Source organism: Protomyctophum parallelum (assembly GCF_964188405.1).
Source record: "Protomyctophum parallelum genome assembly, chromosome: 6".
Lineage (NCBI taxonomy): Eukaryota > Metazoa > Chordata > Actinopteri > Myctophiformes > Myctophidae > Protomyctophum > Protomyctophum parallelum.
In genome coordinates this window covers 37,965,081-37,984,868 of record NC_139701.1, presented here as the reverse complement: position 1 = coordinate 37,984,868, position 19,788 = coordinate 37,965,081, and the positions used below count along the sequence as shown (strand labels likewise).

The 19,788-nt window shown below is 43.7% G+C and overlaps 1 protein-coding gene across 1 annotated transcript in view; it reads left to right on the top strand.

Moving 5' to 3' along the window:
* The window catches only part of celf5a (cugbp, Elav-like family member 5a), a gene marked incomplete at its 5' end in the record, with an annotated part of 314,066 nt that overhangs the window by 253,518 nt on the left and 40,760 nt on the right, over positions 1-19,788 (top strand). Inside the window, 3 exons of the mRNA XM_083767674.1 lie at positions 481-609; positions 4,373-4,452; positions 18,267-18,413. Coding sequence (XP_083623800.1) covers positions 481-609; positions 4,373-4,452; positions 18,267-18,413 — 356 coding nt within the window. The remainder of the gene's footprint in view (positions 1-480; positions 610-4,372; positions 4,453-18,266; positions 18,414-19,788) is intronic.

Sequence of the window (19,788 nt, the reverse complement as noted above, 5' to 3'; positions counted from 1 at the left end):
TCTCAATGGAATAGTAGGGTATATATAGTACCTGTATATATAATTAGTTTTTGAAGATGTATTTTGTATGCCTTTATTGATAGTACAGTAGGTAGAGGAAACGGGGAGTGACACGCAGCAAAGGCCGTCGAACCCACAATGCGGGTCAACGCGAGGCTACATTGGAGCCTATAGGTGCCCGGACCGCTGGCCTTAGAGCCTTTTGTCAAGGTTTTAAAGAAAGAAATACCATGAAATTGTTTCTACACATATATATTTTTATATATGTCATAATATTATTAAAATTGTAGTGTTTTCCCAATTATTTGGGGGCACACTTGCACTACCCTCACGGACCACCAGCAGGCCCCGTTACCCACATGTTGAGAATCACTGCTCTACCATAATACGTTGGTCTGATTGGTTTACAATAATGTTTAATGTATTAAAACTAAAGGCCTGAATTGCAGTGTTAACCTCTTTTGTTGCTGTTTGTTCCAGAAGACAGGAAGCTGTTCGTGGGGATGCTGAACAAACAACAGACAGAGGAGGATGTCTACCGCCTCTTTGAGCCCTACGGAGTCATCGAGGAGTGCACGGTCCTAAGAGGTCCTGATGGAAACAGCAAAGGTAGGAACTAGGAACCATAGTGTCCAATGATGCAAAAACAATGGAGCAGTGAGACCACTGTAGCCTTGGAGCCTCGGAAACATACACAACATCCCTATATTATCTGACTGGAACAATCTTCCGCTTTCACTCAGATCAAGATAGATACAGTAGATAGATAGATATAGACACAGACAGGCCCCTTTTCCAACGGTTGGTTCCCAATGGGAACTGGTTCAGTTCTATTTGGTTCTTAGTCCATGAGCCAAAGCTCCAAAATTTGGAATGTTATTATGAATTTAGTGGGCAAAACCATACCTATATTAGATTGTTATCACCATGAAACTTCCCCAGTTGAGTACTTACACGAAGACAATGATTTATTGTATCACAAATTTTACATTTTCAAATATGCAAATGAGGCATTATGTAGGAAAATATGCAAAATAATCAAAAATATGAAAAAGCTACTACTGTGGAAGGGTTATCATGTATTAATTTACTTGTATTGATCGTATAAACAATTTAATATAAGTCTAGTTCTTCCCACCAATTTTAGAACTCTGGCTCATGGACTAAGAACCAAAAATAACTGAACCGGTTCCCATTTGGGGGTCACAGAGGCAGACAGACAGACAGAGGGGAAATTAAGATGATCCCACAGCTCATACAGGCATACAATAAGGTTAAAAATACAGCACAAAGGGGGGGGGGCACGGGTTAAAAAGAAAGACAAATATTAAAAATATATTATGAACAAGCATAATTTATTTTTTAAGGGTTGGTACTTGCGATGTAAAACATAAGTGACTTCCTGACTTGCCTACGTAATTGGTGACATATGGAAATACGAGTCAAATAGGACCATGCATGGTCAGGCAAAGTGAGAAAAATGGTCCGCTGAACAGAGCAAATCAGTCTGGATTCCACGCTAATTGTACACAATGCAAAAAAACATAATTCTAATGCCTTCAAACAGCGATGTTTTTACAATGTACAATAGCTTCTCTGTATTGGAAAGAAATTGTGCCTATTCCTTATTTCTGTCATAGGTGTTACCAATGATGGTTAATTAAGGTTGTGTTCCATTCTGGTCAAACACAGTCAGGATGCTGATGATGTTGGCTCACTGGGAAGACTCTGCTACGCCAGTGGGTCTCAAATTGGGGTCCAGGGACCCTTGTGGTTCCTCGAGGGGGTTCCAAATGGACCCTTAGGGGTGTGTAGCCTACTGTAACTCTGAGAGTGAACAAATGGAACCAAATGGACCCGTAAGGTCCTGCTTCCAGGAGATTGTCTCCCTGTAGAGACTACATTCATTCCCAGAAAGAGATTGAAAGAGAGAATAATGACACACTTTGTTCTCGCCACGACTACATGGTTCAGCTATCACACATGCTTCATCAACACCAATTAGGCTTCAATGTTGGAACTACACACAGCAGTGTTTGGAATTGGAACTACTGGTTGCCCGATGGCAAGCATTACTTCCACATTCTTCTTGTTCTTGTTATCTCTCAGCACACTGAAACTAATTCCAAGATGGTTTTGGCAATAAATGAATGAATATTGAATACTATATGAATATTCTTCCGTTTACAATGGTGGGAGTGTTGTAACTCTCTCGATAGCGCATGTGTGCTGATGTATGTGTGTCAGTAATATTTCTAATATTCCAATCTAACTGGCCAAACAAACATTGTTCCTCTTCCCCTTTATATACAAAGCCACATAGAATCAATAGGCACACTGGTCGAAAATAAAATGCAGATGTAAAGTGCAATAAAGGTCAATGTCCTTATGGTGGATTGTCCCTTTTCATTAGGCCCAGCTTTTAGGTCTGTCAGCACCAGCTGTAGCGGTGCCACTGCTGCGTGTCAAACTTGCCAACCCATCAATTGCTCTGCCGATAAACATTAACGCTTAGTGCCCTCAAACTAAAGGCCAGAAACTTCAAATAGCAAGATAGACTATTTACAGCTGCGTCGTGCACCACATAAATACTAATGAGGCTATTTTGTGGATATAATTACAAAGTCAAAGAGTCGTCAATAACATGTTGTAGTATTTACAGTATGTGAATGAATGCCATTGGGCATCGTGCCATTCGTATTCACTTATTTCAGAAGTACAGGATATTTTTCTTATGAACACATGACTACTTCTGACCTTACAATAAAATCTGCAGTGTCCGTTTAATGGTAACTCTCAGTGTTTCTACATTCCTAGAGTGAAATAAATGTGAGGATTGTACTGGAACAGGGACACTGCAGTGTCTATTTAATGGTAACTCTTAGTGTTTCTACATTCTTAGAGTTAAATAAATGTGAGGATTGTTCTGGAACAGGGACACTGCAGTGCACTGGTCTGCAGGGCCTCTTCTATTCCTTTCTTTTCTTCCCCCCCCCTACTTTTTTAGACAGCCAAAAACTTGGAGACATCAATTCCCCCTGACAAGCAGCAAAGAGCAAAGTGAACAGTGGTTTCTCACATCTCTCAAACCCATTCACCAGCGCAGGGCTTATTGTGGAATTATATCTGTGGGGGCTTGAAGCTGGAGCGATCTGACTCTGCAGTGGTTTTTGGAGTAAGAGAGGGAAAGATGGACGTCAAAACAATTCCGGCGCTCCCTGCTGAGAGAACGGGCGTAGCAGAAAAGCAGTTGAACAGAATTTCTCTCTGCTGCTGCAGCAGCTCCAGCAAGATTTGTGTGTGCTCTCTTAGGTCTGATTTATACTTTGTTGCGTGGCAGTGTCGCGCACTGGAAATAGCCGATCTGCAAGCTCTAAACGCACCGCAGCACAGCGAGTCCTGAGCTTGTACATCGGCTATTTTTTACACGCAACTACTGTAAGTATAACTGAGGCTTAAGTCTAAATCAGAAGTACTCTATTCTGCTCTCTTGGTTGAACCGCTCAAAATATTGGATTGCAAATGACACATCCTGTCCATTAGTGTTTTCTAATGCAGTTTTAAAATTATATATACATATTTTTTTTACTTCAGTAGAACTCCCAATTTCCCCATTTTAGCTTGCTGACTTCAAAATGTTGCTTGGGAAAACTGAAAGAGAACTTGCTAGGATATGATGCTATGGATAAATCATTTGAAGAAATGGAGTGAAAGAGAAAGAGTTGCAATCAGTGCCTCCTGAGAAATCTGGACTCTTACAAGGAAGTGACAATAATCAATGCCTCACCAGAAACCAAAACAAAGTATAGGCCAACAATTTAATATTCAAAACTGTTTTACTACTTTACTACTACAAAATGAAGCTAATTTGTTGTTGAAGCTCAAACATCTTGGAAGGTCACATTTACGCAGCCGACTGCTCAGCATAATTTGAAACGATCCTATAGCTAGAGGGCTAAATTATATTAAAACTTTGACTCTGCACCTTGTGAATTTGAGGAATACATTAATTTCCCAAATATGTGTGTTATTGCCACGTAGGTCTTGAAGCGAGGGGTAGTCCTCTTTAACATATTGTGAATTTAGCAAGGTTAGCTAATATTTAATATGCACAGACAGGCATGTGGCACTAAATAGCGTGCTTTTCTGCTTCATCAGTGAAATCTGTTGCCTGCAGCCCTGGCCTGCCTGTCTGCCTGCCTGCTGCCTAGAGTGGGGCAGCCTGCTGTGCAAAGGGAGTCTCCCAGTGCTTCTCTACAATGTTTTGACGTGCTTCCCTTTGTGGATTTTAATAAAAGGCACAATTTCTGTCCCTTTTTTTGCTTGTGCACTGACGATAATTATTCTTCAACGTGTGTATTGTCTCTTTCAGGCTGTGCCTTTGTAAAGTTCTCCACACACACCGAAGCCCAGTCTGCAATCAGTGCCCTCCACGGCAGTCAGACCATGCCCGTGAGTACATCTCCCATGCTCGTACGTACACACCTGCACAGCAACTCATCACACACACACACACACACACACACACACACACACACAAAGTACACACAAAGTACACACAAAGTACACACACACACACACAAAGTACACACACACAAAGTAGACCCACACAAATTACACCCACACAAATTACACACAAATTAAGTGTGTGGAGAAAAAAAATGAAAATGGACCATTATGCCCTCAAAATCAGTTAATTGGCAAAAAACGGATTAATTTGATAACACATGACATGGTCCTGAACTCCTGATATGTCAGTCCACGCTTTTCCACTTGTGTGCCAGTGGAACTGCAGTTCACAATGGCAAAGAGAAAAGACATAGGCAAAACATTCTCACACAAAAGAAGAAGTATTAAGAAAAACAGAAAATGTTCCGAAATCATGGCACTAAAGGCCTATTCATACTACAGTTTTAGGTGAACGTTTCGGTGGATGTAAAAACAGAGAGATGTGTTTGGGTGAGCAGTGAAGCGCTTACCACCACGGTGAGCAGTGAAGCACTGACCACCACGGTGAGCAGTGAAGCACTGACCACCACGGTGAGCAGTGAAGCACTGACCACCACGGTGTGACATCATGTTGTCGTTTTTTATCACCTAAAACTGGAGTATGAATAGGCCTTGAGGCTTTAACATGGAGTCATATAAGAGTTGATCATGCCAAAGCCAAAGGTTGTTTTAAAGAATAGCACTGAATTCAGTTGATTTGTACTCATTAAGTACGTTTAAGTTGTAACAATGTTTAATAACCCACAAAGTTAATTTCTAACCCTGACACACACACACACACACACAACAAATGTGTGGAAACCTCTCATGATGAAGAGCCCTCAACACTCAGATGTGAACCTTCCCACTCATACAAAGCACATCAACTGTCCTCATAAATATCACAGCTCTGAGAAGAAAACATATTCACCCAATTCAACCCATGACTTTTTAACTAATGTTCTAATTGTTATATTGAAATGTCATCTCCACACAATAATTTTCTGAATAATGATGAAAGTTTTGGGGCAGGCTAAAGTCCACTGCATTTATTAAGCTCCACTTGCATAACCATTGAACAGAACTCCAGGGTATGATGGCCGTTGCCGCGGTCACATAAAACTAATCCGGAAAATTCACTACTCTATTGAATTTGCTGAGCAAATGGCAGGTGTGTTGTGGTTTATTTGCATGTGTCTCATGTTTAGTCCGGGTCCTGCTTGAGGGTATTGAAACAAAAGCTACTTACTCTGCACTCCAAACCTGAATAGAGTTATTCTGTTGCGGCATTGCTCGGCCCAGGCGGGGTCGTGCAGCCTGTATTATACAACGGCTTGAAGTACCCTCTGCTTTTATCCTCTCTTTTGTTTGAGGAACTCTCGCCTCTGAGAAAAGCAGGGACCCTGAACTCTCTTCCATCTCTCTCTCTCTCTCTCTCTCTCTCTCTCACACACACACACACACACACACACACACACACACACACACACACACACAGGTGCTGCGTTTCACTGTATGATTTCATTATTTATGGTCGCCAGTGTGTGGCTCAAGAGAGACAGAGAATGGGGGGTGGGGGAGTAGTAGTAAAAGCTGGCAGTGGCATTTTGGTGCAACCTTGGGGTCAATCTAAGTGCAAATGACTGCAGGCCTCCAGGATAGGCTGTGTGGATGTCCGTGCTCAATAGATACTGCCTCCCATCCACCGCACTCACGTTCTCTGCTCTCCCACACACACACACACACACACACACACACACACACACACACACACACACACACACACACACACACACACACACACACACACACACACACACACACACACACACACACACACACACACACACACACACACACACACACACACACACACACACACACACACCACCCCCTGCTACCCCCCACAACCCTAACCCACACACTCGCACAGACATACAGAATTACAGACACACAGACACACCCCTATCTCTCTCTCCCCTCACTCGTCTCTCCTTTGGCAGCCTCTCGGGATATTAGGCAATAGACTTGTTTACTCCACCTTTCACCACATCGGCTGCTGAATTATTCATCTGACTATAAGCAGAGGGCTGATAGGGAGGAAGAGAGGTAGAAAGACAGAAAGAGAGAGAGTGTGAGAGAGAGAGAGAGAGAGAGAGAGAGAGAGAGAGAGGGGGGGGGGGGGGGTGACGGGGGAGAGAAGAAGGAAGGCCAGTGAGGAGTGAATGGACAGGATTTATACCTCCTGCTCTGGTAAATTGATTATAGAAATCTGATCAGCATCTCATATCCTGCAGCAGGGGCTGAGCTGGGCTGGTGGAGGAGAGAGGGCTTAGGCAATATCGTGATATTGGTTAGTTAGTACTAGTAGTAAATAGTAATAGGTTGTGGACAAGTTGCAAAGTTGCTGTTTGGCGGAGGCAAGATTCATGACCAGTTTGTGACACAAAAGAATATCTTGTTTTAAATTTTTGGAATAAATAGGCCTACATAATTCCAGATTTTTGCCTTTTATGGTTGTCTTTTCATTTTCAGTTACAGATATCGTGATATAGTGTTGATGAAATCTCTTGCAATATTGAATATTGCAATATATCGAACATTGTGATATTATCATTATCGAGGACCTAATATCGCCACAGATATCGTATGGTGAGGTGCCCATATCGTCCCACCCCTATGTCATACACTGTGTAGTATTATCATTATCGAGGACCTAATATCGCCACAGATATCGTATGGTGAGGTGCCCATATCGTCCCACCCCTATGTCATACACTGTGTAGTATTATCATTATCGAGGACCTAATATCGCCACAGATATCGTATGGTGAGGTGCCCATATCGTCCCACCCCTATGTCATACACTGTGTATTATAAAGCCATAGTATGTCTGTCTCTCACAAAGATGAGCAAAGCACCAGCAGACCAGCATTCCTCCATGTGTTAGTCAGGCCTATTCAAATAGTGTCTATAGTTCCGTCAGGCTGGTCAATAGTCTTGATCAAACCTTGAAGTGTACATACTGTAGATACCGCATCAACTTGTGTCCAGTTTGATCATATACTGTAGTTCCAACTTGACCGGGGTAAAAGCAGTCATTTATCCATACGTATCGATTCCTTTTTAGAAGGAAAATCATGTTGGTTTACTGTACCATTCATTCACAGTCATTCGGAGTGAAGAAATATTGAAAAGCATTACATTGTACTCAAAGTGCCCAAAGACCACTCGATAACGAGACATACAGTATATATTTGTAAAAGGGCATCCTTGGCCCCCGGCCCTCATTTGACAACTGTTAGAAGCAATAGCGTCATTCCTAAATGAGTAATTTTTCTAACGAACTAAGATGAACTGAGTCAGCCAGTGCGTGAGCGTGCATGTGCGTGCAATCCGTGCATGTCAGCACGCACAAACACACTTTTATGTATTGTACATTATGCCTGTGGTTCTGTGCATATAATCTCTGTGCATGTGTATGCACTTGTGTACTGTATACACGTGTGTGTCTGTGGGCGTGTGTGCGTAATATTCTTGTGCATGTGTGTGAGTGTGTGCATGAGTGTGTGTCCTCCCGCTATAACAAGGCAGTGGCTGATGAAACAGAGAGGGGGGGTGACCATGAATAATGTCCAGCCAATAGCGTAGTTAGCTAACGGAGTGCACTGGATGTAAACGCTGCAGCTAATAAGAGCGTTTTCCTGATATAGCTGCGGCCAGCCAATCCCCCGAAGCGTGGGCCAGTGCAGGCCTATCAAATTTTATAGATACACACACGCTCACACACACGCGCATGTGCGTGCATTAACAAGTACCGACACACAGAGACACAGCCGCACATAATGCATGAGGCGCTCACATATGCAACTGCATGCTCTTCTCTCTCTTTCTGTGTCTCTTATCTCTGTCTGTCTGTCTGTCTGTCTGTCTCTCTCGCGCTCTCTCTCTCACTCTCTCTCTGTGTTTATGAGAGAAATAAAGCAACCAGGTCTATGAAAACAAGCCTCAAAAAAGCGACCACATTACTACTTTAAACCTATATACATCGGCTATTTGACAAAAGCGAATCTACAAGCTCAGAATGTGCTGCGATGTGATGCGTTGTGAGCTTGTAGATCGCCTATTTCCCGAAAAGTCTTGAGGAAACGGTAAAAAATTTGACATATTTTTGAAAAAAAGAATTGTTTTTAGAATCATACGTGGACAATTAACACATGAATGTGGGGGTCCATGACATAAAACAATTGTTTAAACTACACAATTTTAGTTTTACCAATATTTACAAGCCCAAAGTCGCTTATAATAAGCGGACATGGCAACATTGGTTTCTCTCTCTCTCTCTCTCTCTCTCTCTCTCTCTCTCTGTTTCTCTGTCACATGCTCGTACAGCCATGGGCAAGGGTCAAAGGCTCGCTGACTGATCTTATTTTCCAGCTCGGAGGACTTGAGCTGAATACATTTGCGTTATTCATGTTCGGGGGGGGGAGTAGGCTCTTCATATGTATGTGTGAGTGGGAGAGAGGAAAACCTGTGGGGGGGGGGCCGAGTGTGTGAGAGATTGTCTCTCTGTCTCACCTATGTGTGTGTGCTACCGTGCGTGTATGCGTGCGTGCGTGCAAGCCATACATGCCTACATGGCATGATGACATTGTGTGCGTACACAGGCCTGTGCCATGCTTGTGTGTGTGTGTGTGTGTGTGTGTGTGTGTGTGTGTGTGTGTGTGCATGTGTGTGTACGTTCACGATGTGTAAGTGCATTCTCAAAGAGCTCGTCTCCATCACTCACATAGAGCGACTATGCGGACTGCGCTGTATGGATCTGTGTTTAATGGTAACTATGCACAAGTGCTTTAAGGCCTGAGCGCCGCATTAGTCCAACTCTGGTCGTACAGGGCGATGACAGGTCAGATGTGTGACCTCTTGCTAGGGTCACGCTGTCCCGTCCCACCCTACTCCACACACACACACACACACGCACACTACTCTACCACCACCACCCACGTCACCTATCGCGCAACCCGTGGCCTCACCACTCAGCACTCACTCACACACACGCACATCGCAGCATGGATGGCCCAATTAAACATTTAAACGCTGGAGCTGTAAAGCAAATTGCCAGGATTCAGTGGGGCCATGTTGGACGGAAGTACCGGGACAGAGTGACATGGAGATGAGGGGGGAGGGGGGAGAGGAAGGGGGGGGTCAGTGAGCGGGTCAGGTCCACAGAGCCACAGGCTAATTTCACCTCCATATCTAGCTGCTACAGCTTAGCCCGGGATTGGAGCCCGTTTCATCTGACACACACACACACACACACACAGGGCTGAGATGGAAGCAGGAGCAGCGCGAGGGTTAAGTGGAGAAGAAAAGGGAAGACGAGGAGATGGAGGGGGAAGTCCACTTAGAAGTGTGTGAACCGGGTGATTTTTTTTTAAAGCTGCAATCCGTGAGCTTTGTATGTCCCTGTATGAGCGGATTTGAATCTGCAGTCTCCCTCTCATGCAATCTCTATATACCGCTGAGCTAAGACGGAAGAAAACGACGACTAGCTGACCTATAAGCTCACGCCGCGTGGTGGATGTGATGCTCTGTGAGCTTGTAGATCGGCTATAGTTTTGTCTGTATGAATCAGGCTTAAAGGAGCACTTCACCCATTTTCAACAGGTCTTCATATAATTGGTCCTCACCAATGCTCTCATTATAGTGGAGAGAATAAAATCATCTGCACACTGTATTACTGTATTATACACCATCTATTTTTCATCAGGCAAAAGATGGCACAATTTCTGTCTACTCGGTCTGTCTCTGAGGTGGGCTGTGGACAGCTCAGAAACATTGTCACTTGGCATATTTGGCCATTTCAAACAAGATTTCAAACTTTTTATTTTTTTATTAATGCTAATAGAACAATGGCTTATATTTCAGAATGCTAACCTTCCAGAGAACGGCTGTAGTTTCCATTAGCTTGGAATCAATTGATGATGTCATTGGTAGGCAGGTTTCTGAACTGTGCATAAGCCCGCCAATAGAGTAGACAATGTGTCATATATACGCTCATTAGTATGGACCAGTTATCAGTGTTGCCATGTATGCTTGTTATAAGCGACTTATTTTTCTGAAAAGTCGCTTGTTAAATATTGGTAGTTGCGGTTTTTTGGGCTCGTTTCTAAAGTGTAATTTGGTTATTTGGGCTTCCTTCCTAATGTTGTTTAAACCAGTGGTTCTCAAACATTCAAGGACCCCCAAAATAATATGTATTTGTCCGCAGACCCTTGACAAAGACCAACTCATCCTAAAGTGAGTTGCAAGCCCTCGCTTTGTTCTACACCCCATCTGAAAATAATTTGTGCCCATACAAGATTTAGATTTGTGTACATTTTGTGTACATATTTGTCATTTTTTTGGGGGGGGGGGGAATAGCAGATCGACAAGCTCACAACACGGTGCAACATGTTGTGAGCTTGTTTCAAACAGCCAATGTGTACTGTATACACTACAAAGGTTTAAACACCGGCAGTTATGTGAAAATAAAGTTGAAAATGGGCGAAGCGCTCCTTTAAGAGAGGTGCAATGGACCAAAGCAAAGATGGAAGCCACCAGAGACAGTAGCATTATGCAGGCCTCGGGCAGACGACCACCATGATCTAGTTATGTATTCAATGAGATGCAGCACTTGACTGTCAGTATTTCACATGCGATGATAGATCTCTGTGCTTCTACTCATTAAACAATCTACTTGCCATTATGTTTTTAAGTTACTGTTTATGGCTCAAGATGCGTTGCGTCCACCCCCCCCCACCCCAATCCCCCCCTCTCCCTACTGTTTCTTCCCAGGCAATTTACATTCTAATAACCTAATAGATTACAGCCATCTATTATTTTACTAACCAAGCACTAAATAGGATGTGTATTTATATATTTTTTCTCCGGATAGTGAGGGTGGAGTAATGGGCGGGAATGCCTTATCAGTATAATTAGGAGGGGAAGCAAACAACTTGAATGCAAAGTATGGGCCTTCTAAGCGCACTTGCACATGCGGGCTGAATGTAGCCATCCATTTATTCAGTGTGTGTGTGTGTGTGTGTGTGTGTGTGTGTGTGTGTGTGTGTGTGTGTGTGTGTGTGTGTGTGTGTGTGTGTGTGTGTGTGTGTGTGTGTGTGTGTGTGTGTGCGAGCGCGTGCGTGTGTGCGTGTGTGTGCATGCATGCTATTGTAAGAGATAATTTGTTCAAACTTATTCAAAGCTCTCCTCCCCATAAACTCCACGTCAGTGGCACACGCCATGAATTAATGCCCCGAGTTCAAACCCAGCCTAATGTAGATTTCGCATCAAAGTTTCAAGGAAAGTGAAATTGCTTCCAAGCAACGCTGATGAAATATGATGCCTGAATTGCAAGAAACAGGGTTATTTTATCGGCATTGTGTTCTGATTAAGAGAGGAAATGAAAGCAAAGGCATTTTACTCAGAAGCGAACGTATACTGTCATTCATCACGGTCATTACATCAGCATTGCAGGCGTAGATGGAGAAAAAAAAACTGTGATGCCTGTGCATTTGTTGGGACATTGAGATCACTGGTAATCTTATGTCAGATTTCAGATCATTTGAAAGCTCTTTGTTTGTGGTTGCATGTTGCAAGGAGTTGCATGGCGAATCATTGGTGGATTGGTCTGGACTTACGGCATGCACCATGACACACAATGTGAGCTATTGCAAGTATAACATGTTAAAGTTAAACGACATTAACCATAGCCTCGTTCCCAGCCTTTACTCATCTGCGAAGAGAAAAGCCTGGGGGATGCACACGCAGATTAGACACACCAACGGACCGACATGCGGAAACAACGGTCGGAAGTGCGGCCGAGTATGCGCTGCTCCCGTGCTTGCGGTTAGGGTTAGGGTTTGAGGTAGGTTGTCGGTCTAATGACAGTCGGACCAATAGTATGTTCAAACTAAAGCGATTTAATGCAGAGTTCTATAGGGACGGGACTTCCGTCGTACGTATTTCCCCCGGCAACGATCTTTTGAGACCAATCACAACACTGTGAATCAGAATGTAAACAGATAAAAAAGTGTCAACATCATTTCCATGGGCGGTACTTCTGCCAAATTCCGGTAAATCCGTTTAGTTAAACCGGCTATTAGGTCTTGCCCAGCATGCATTAACCTGGTGTCCCTTTTTTAAGCATGGTATTATAGATGAAAATTCTCAAAAATAGCCTGGGCCTATATGGGCAAAATGTACTGTATAATTGTCATATGACTGCGTCGCGCAGCTAGAATAGCAGATGCATAGGCTCACAACGTGCTGCTTTGTGTTTATACAATGAAGTGTAAATCAGGCTTAAGTGGGAAAGCAGAGATGTATCCTTATTATCATATTATAAAGTAAGCCACGAAGGTACAGTAAAAATGAAACTTGTGGAAATAGCTATGCGGCTTTATCTCCCTCATTCACAATGAGGGGCCGTGGGCTTCGGACAGACACAGAGCCTTCCTCAGCAATGAGAAGGAATTGCAAAGAGGCTGACATTCCTTTTGAAATTCCAAATTCCTCTCTTTTCCTGGGCTCTGTGGTGCTGCTTGCCGTTTCATCCACCCTGTTTAACTCCCCTTCCTCCAGTGGCTCTAAAGGCCGCTGGGAGCCGCCCAGCAGGGGGATTCCGCTCACACTTGGCAGCTTAAAAATTTAATGAGACTTTTACTCCACACTTCGTCCCCCTTCTCCTTTGTAGCGATGGAGATTCCGCTCACTGATACCCTGACAGGCCTGACTGAGAGAAATTGGGAGATAAACAATGGTGGCAACGGACGCTTAAACTGGCCGACCATGAGATGCGTGGCGGCACCCCAAGGAGAGACAGCATGATGGCAAAGTGAAAGAATGTATAGCTTTAGGGGGTCTATACTATAGACCTCCTAAAGCTTTGGAGAAAGAAAGATATTACAAGACATGGAAGAGAAGAGAAGAGAAGAGAAGAGAAGAGAAGAGAAGAGAAGAGAAGAGAAGAGAAGAGAAGAGAAGAGAAGAGAAGAGAAGAGAAGAGAAGAGAAGAGAAGAGAAGAGAAGAGAAGAGAAACAAGAAGGGTACAAGGACAAAATTAGAGTTGTGTGTGAAACAGACAAACTATACTGTGCTTTGTATTCCTCTCACTCATCCAGACAAGTCAATCTACGATTAACCACATTTTCCATTATGCAAGCAGGCGCACTCCAGCCTGGTTGACGGAATAGGAGAGGAGGCCTGGCTGCAGAGTCGCAGACAACTTAATACCCTCAGATTATAAATCCCTGACTTCTACAGAAACCCGAGAAGCCAAGAGGAGCAAGCAGCTACATGCGTCTCATTACCAAAGCAGCTAGGCCTTTAATAGCTTTTTTAGTGTGGCGTTGAGTTAAAATATTCAGTACTACGAGGAGCTCCTCTGTATTCCGGTCTTGCCGCCTGCCCGCACTGTCCTGTCCTAGACTCTCCTAAAGTTATACCTTGTAATAAACTTAATGGCACTGATAGTAAAACGCTGGGCAGACACAACAGTCAGGGGCCCCGCTACTGGAGTTGTGCCCAAGTTAACCTTGAAGTGAGTCTACTTCTACTACTATGGAGTAGCTGATGTATCCCATGTTCTACGTTTTGGGTTTGAGAGGCTAAATGTCATCATATGGCGGTCGGTGGCAGAAATGCTGAACAAAATGATGGACCATATGAAAAAGGTTGAAAACCACTGGTCATTGCAGTTCTGCGGTCGGTCACATCCGAGCGGTTTCATGTCTAGCTACAGTAACTAGCCTGCCATTCAGTCAGCGAGTCAATAAAACACTTAGCTAAATCAGGCAGACAGGCGGACAGACAGCTCACCCTCTTGCCCCCTCTCACCCGTCCTTCAATCCATGTGATTCAGACCTGACAAGAAAACGGCATGGAGCTTAGCGGGCCGTGGAGAACGTCAACAACTAAATACAGAATATTAGGCAGAGAGAGAGAGAGAGAGAGAGAGAGAGAGAGAATAAGATCTATGTTCAACAATTTTGCAGTCAGCGGCCTGTCTTTGAACTTCTCTCCGGCAACCTGCAGATCTCGTCTACGTCAGCACGGCAGAGACCCTGAGCCCCATGCACACGATCAGGCTGTTGAAATGTGAAAATGAATTGTGATTGACACGCTCTCAAACCCCACAGCATCTCCAGTGTACCACAGAGAGAGAGGGGTGGGGGGGGGGGGGGGGGGGGAGAAGGAAGGCTTCCTTCTTAAAACCAAGCAATAAAGTTGTCTATTAGAACTGCCTGCCTACCATAATGTGTGTGTGTGTGTGTGTGTGTGTGTGTGTGTGTGTGTGTGTGTGTGTGTGTGTGTGTGTGTGTGTGTGTGTGTGTGTGTGTGTGTGTGTGTGTGTGTGTGTGTGTGTGTGTGTTTGTTGTGAGCGTGCGCGTTACACTGTGTTATACTATCAGCGTAGTAGTAGCTACTATAGTAGGTTATAGATATAAAATGGTTCCCTTTCATGGTAATTTACAAGACACAGTGTGGTATAATGTCTAAACGCAACAGTCAGGCAAGGCAAGCTGTACATTATCACAATAACATGCTTGCTATCAGTGCCTTCCTCAAAGAAAAATTAAGGAGGGGGGAGCGTCGGTGTCGGGCCCGGGTCGGACGCATGTATTAATAATTAAGGTTGGGCTCGTTTCGGGTAGGACACGGGCTGGAAAGATCCCAGCTCTAACCCAAACCCTCGACAGATTGAACCCAGAAGATCCCAAACAAGCCCCAACCCCTTTATCCCTTCTAAAGACCCCAACCCGCAGCCCCCGATCCAATCCATGCAGCTCCATTATTGACAACCTCACATCAATTTCAGGGGGTGCGCCTCTTATCACGGCTGACACACACAACCTTTCTACACTGTCAGATCAGAGTAATATTTCGGCCTTTCATGTGGATCGATTGGCCAGTTTTCGGGGAGGGGGAGGGGAGGTGGAGCTCGCTGAAAGGTCAAGTGTAACGCCGAATCATTTAAAGATTCTTAATGAAGGGTGTGTGGCAGACGCACACCTGCATGGTTTCATTATCCCGACGGCAAGACCAAGGGAATAGTGCTGGATGAGAAATGAGACGCGAAGAGGACAGAACACCCCAGAGAGGGAGAGACTGAGACGGAGAGAGAGAGAGAAACGGAGAGAGAGAGAGAGAGAGAGAGAGAGAGAGAGAGAGAGAGAGAGAGAGAAAGTAAGAGGCTGAAAAGTGCAACATTTTCTTTTAAGAACACCTTCACTAAGGTCAGCAGACACTTACTGCATGGCACCCTGTCAATCTTAACGCCCATTTCACATAATTATACGTTGCAGATCATTTGACCTTATGACTGAGAGTGGGAGCACCAAGGTTACCTTTTATACTATTTATATGAGGGGGGATAAAATGTGCAGTGTACCGTATGTCATAGCCGCGGTACCCAGGCTTTCATTTTCCTGAAATGAAAACCTGGGGAAACGCATTGGCCGCTCTGGTCTAGAAGTGGGAGTCAACCCTTCCGGGTGGGCGTCGCTCCAAATGATGTGAACCAATCAGGGCGTGCGCAAATCTCAGCTGCGACCCGGCTCAGGGTCTCTGCCGTGCTGACGTAGACGAGATCTGCAGGTTGCCGGAGAGAAGTTCTAAACCAGAAACCTAACACGTTAGCTCAGGCTACGTATGTAGACAGCATCACTACAGCCCTGGGTAACTTTGCATGTACTAGAGTGGTGCCCATTGGGCACTGGCCTATACTTGGAACGATGCAAGTTGGAAATGCACACCCCACCCAGTTATTACTTGCACAAGCAGAGCGCGCAAGTAATAGTTTTCATCCAGTGCTTCGATGCGTATGTCGCCGTTTGATGTGTATGCGCCGTGCACTATGCACTCCCTGTGTGTCGAATTTGAAGTCGGTGGGGCGAACGCTTCTCAAGTTACCTGCATTTCAGCCGTACACACGTATACGTACAGACAGACGTACATGGTGCATTTAGATAGATGTTCTATGTACATTAATTGAAGGGAATGAAGCATTCTAGCTGCATCTGCCAGGAGAACACCTTGACATAAACATAACTCATTTTTTTTATATTTCTCGCACACCTCTGTTGGGTTCATGTTTATGTATGCTGTCTGCAAAGAACAAATATGTAAGACAGAGAATTGCCAATAAGACAAATGTGCAATCGTGTAGTATCTAGTGCCATGAAACTCCAAGGCCTGACACTCGATGCGAGGAGCTTGCTAAGCATTGATGTTGACATCAGATCCTGTTGCTAATGAACGCTGCATGCTAAGTAATCTGATGCGATAGCCAATGCAATTCTACGTCTACTTGCTTTTGGAGTTGAGAAGCCTGGTGTTTTGTAAATATGTTGAGTTGGGTGCAGCGATGGAAGAAGTATACTCCATTTTTCCAATACTTACAATGTAGAAAAGAAATCTGAATTTATTTGAGTAAATGTAGAAAACGAAATTGGCCTCATAATATACATGAAAAGTAAAAGTACTGATTATTATGCAGAATGTCCCATTTCAGTGTCCCATTTTTAAGTTTTAAAATGTCTAAAAATATCAGATCTACAAGCTCACAATGAATCGCGAAGGGCTGAAGTGATTTATTGTATGTTTTGAATTAATAATCTGCATGCGTGCGTGCATGTGACAGTGATGCAAATAGCCTGCATCCTACATCCTTAGACAGTCACTACTGCATCCCAGGACCCAGTACTGTACTCAGTACTGTACTGAACTTGAAGTAGGACTAATAATGTCCCTGGAACCCATCTAAGCGACCACCCCTGGGTCCCGGGACCCATTACATTGAAAACCTATTTAATCACTGAGTGAGATAGAGTTTTATATGCTGCAGCAGGCTGTATAGAGTCCACAATGGCACTGGTTGGAATAGAATGAAAAACATAGGCTGCCCACAGGTACTGCAGTTAGCCTGTGGTTGAGGTTAGGTGAAAACAGACTGTCCAGTGTCCACAGCACAGGGACTGCAGTAGGCCTGTGTTTGAGGTTAGAGGAGGTGAGAGCTCTCTGTTTAGAAGAGAAAGCAGCAGATGGTTATTGCCTGCGAATAAAAGAAGGTCATGGCAAAGACCTCGTTTCGATATGAAAGGATTTATAGCCGTTTATATTTGATTTGAAACTGGCACAGTAATCAAATGAATTGAATTTCAATGGAGAAATATATTTATTTATTGTCCTCTCCTTTCCAATTGGTCACCAGAAGTTGACATTTTGACAAAACTGATTGTGAACTGGGACATTCTGTATAATGAGTACTACTACTAGGTATATCTTTTAATACTTTTGTGGTTTTGCTCAAGTACAATTCTGAATACAGGACCGTTGCTTCTCACAGAGTATTTCTACATGTGGTATTGCTATTTTTACTTTACCTTGTATATACTTTTGTCGTGTGATATGGTGTTACCACTTAGCATTTAACATTTTGGTGGCACAATAGTAGAATGAATGCATAGTAGAATGCTCCCTCTGGTATTGTGTCCGTGGGCGTTACTCACTCTTTTGAAGTATAGTGAATGGGTTAAGTCTTAAGTGTCACATCAAGCATTATGACGCCATTAAGTCCCACCAAAATATTTTTTTGTCAACAAAATCAACTTTATATGTAGTCGACTAAAACTAGTCCCAACTTAAAACTTTTCAGATGACTAAAACATGACTAAAACGAAATAAAAAAGTGCTGTCCAAATTAACTGCTCTGATTCTCTCTCTATCTCTCTAGGGGGCGTCGTCCAGTCTGGTAGTCAAGTTTGCCGACACAGACAAGGAACGCACGATCAGACGCATGCAGCAGATGGTGGGGCAGTTTGGCATCTTCAACCCCGCCATCGCCCTGCCCTTCAGCACCTACAGCTCCTACGCACACGCGGTGAGTGATGGGGACTACATGCTAACCCCAACCCTAACCTACAGCTCCTACGCACAATCGGTGAGTGATGGGGACTACATACTAACCCCTACCCTAGCCTATACGCACACACAGTGAGTGATGGGGACTACATGTTCCATATGCATAGTTGAGCGGAGTGCCTCAGAGCTCTATACTGGCGACTCTTATGTTTCTGCGCGATACTAACGCGGCGCGCTGTGAGCTTGTCAATCGGCTGTTTCCGTCAATGGTTTTCTTCAAAATACTATTGATGCTGGTGGAAGTGGTAAATGAAAAGAGGGGGTAGTTTTCTTAACTACAAGCTCATTGTGAGATTGTACATGTGCTACGGTATTTCGGCAATGTTTAGATTTTATTTTATTTTGTTATTATTATTACAAATGTAACAATTCTCCCCAAAATGGATGCCAGGTTAAGATTCTTTTTAATTAAACTGTTAAATTATGATATTGTATACATGTATTTAATTCAGTCGGCGTTCATTCAAGCGACGTGTTTTGAGCTTGTAGCTCTGCTACTTTTGTGTAGAGATATGGATTTAATAGTAATACGTATACACACACAGTAGTATATGCTATATGCACACGCCTACACATCCAGCCATGTACTGTAGTACTTGAGCACTGGCTGTGTACACGTGGTTACATGCCAAATGCAGTATGATGTGGACAGAAAACACTCCTGCATCTAACCACTTGAACCCCTTTCAAGTGTTTTCTACACACTCAACTCAAACTCACAGAAACTCCAGTGCTGTTGGCATTATATGCTCAATCATCGTTTAAACAAAGCACAGGTTAGGGGGCACCCTTAGTGTGCCAGTTTCATCAGTTTCACTGGCCTTCTCGGACTGCTCCATGACATGACATAACTCTATTACGGATTATCAGAACACCATTTCTCATTTTACACAGTGGTGCACTGACTGAATGTGGACAAAACAAGAGAACAGGTTGACAGTTTCACATATCTTGGACTCACTCTGGACAATATCATACCATCTGGACAAAGATACAGACCCTTAGCGTGGGAAAAGGTCCGCTATACGTTGTTATACCTTTCAGTCAGCATGCTACCTCTGTGTCTCATTAGTTGTTGCTAGCAACATCATTATTTTGTTTAATTTCTGAATACAAAATTGTAATGTTTTCAGAAACCTTAGGTTAGGCTTTAGAAGGTGTTTTTAGAATTGGCCTCAGGTCTAAATGGGTTAGGAGTTTTGTCCCCTCAGCCATCGGCATTTTACAAACTGCCTCGCCGATAGGAAAGGATGGTTATTTATTTTTTTAAACATACGTATATAATCATAATGAACCACTCTAATGAACACTAACATTCTGTCAACATGTTGAAC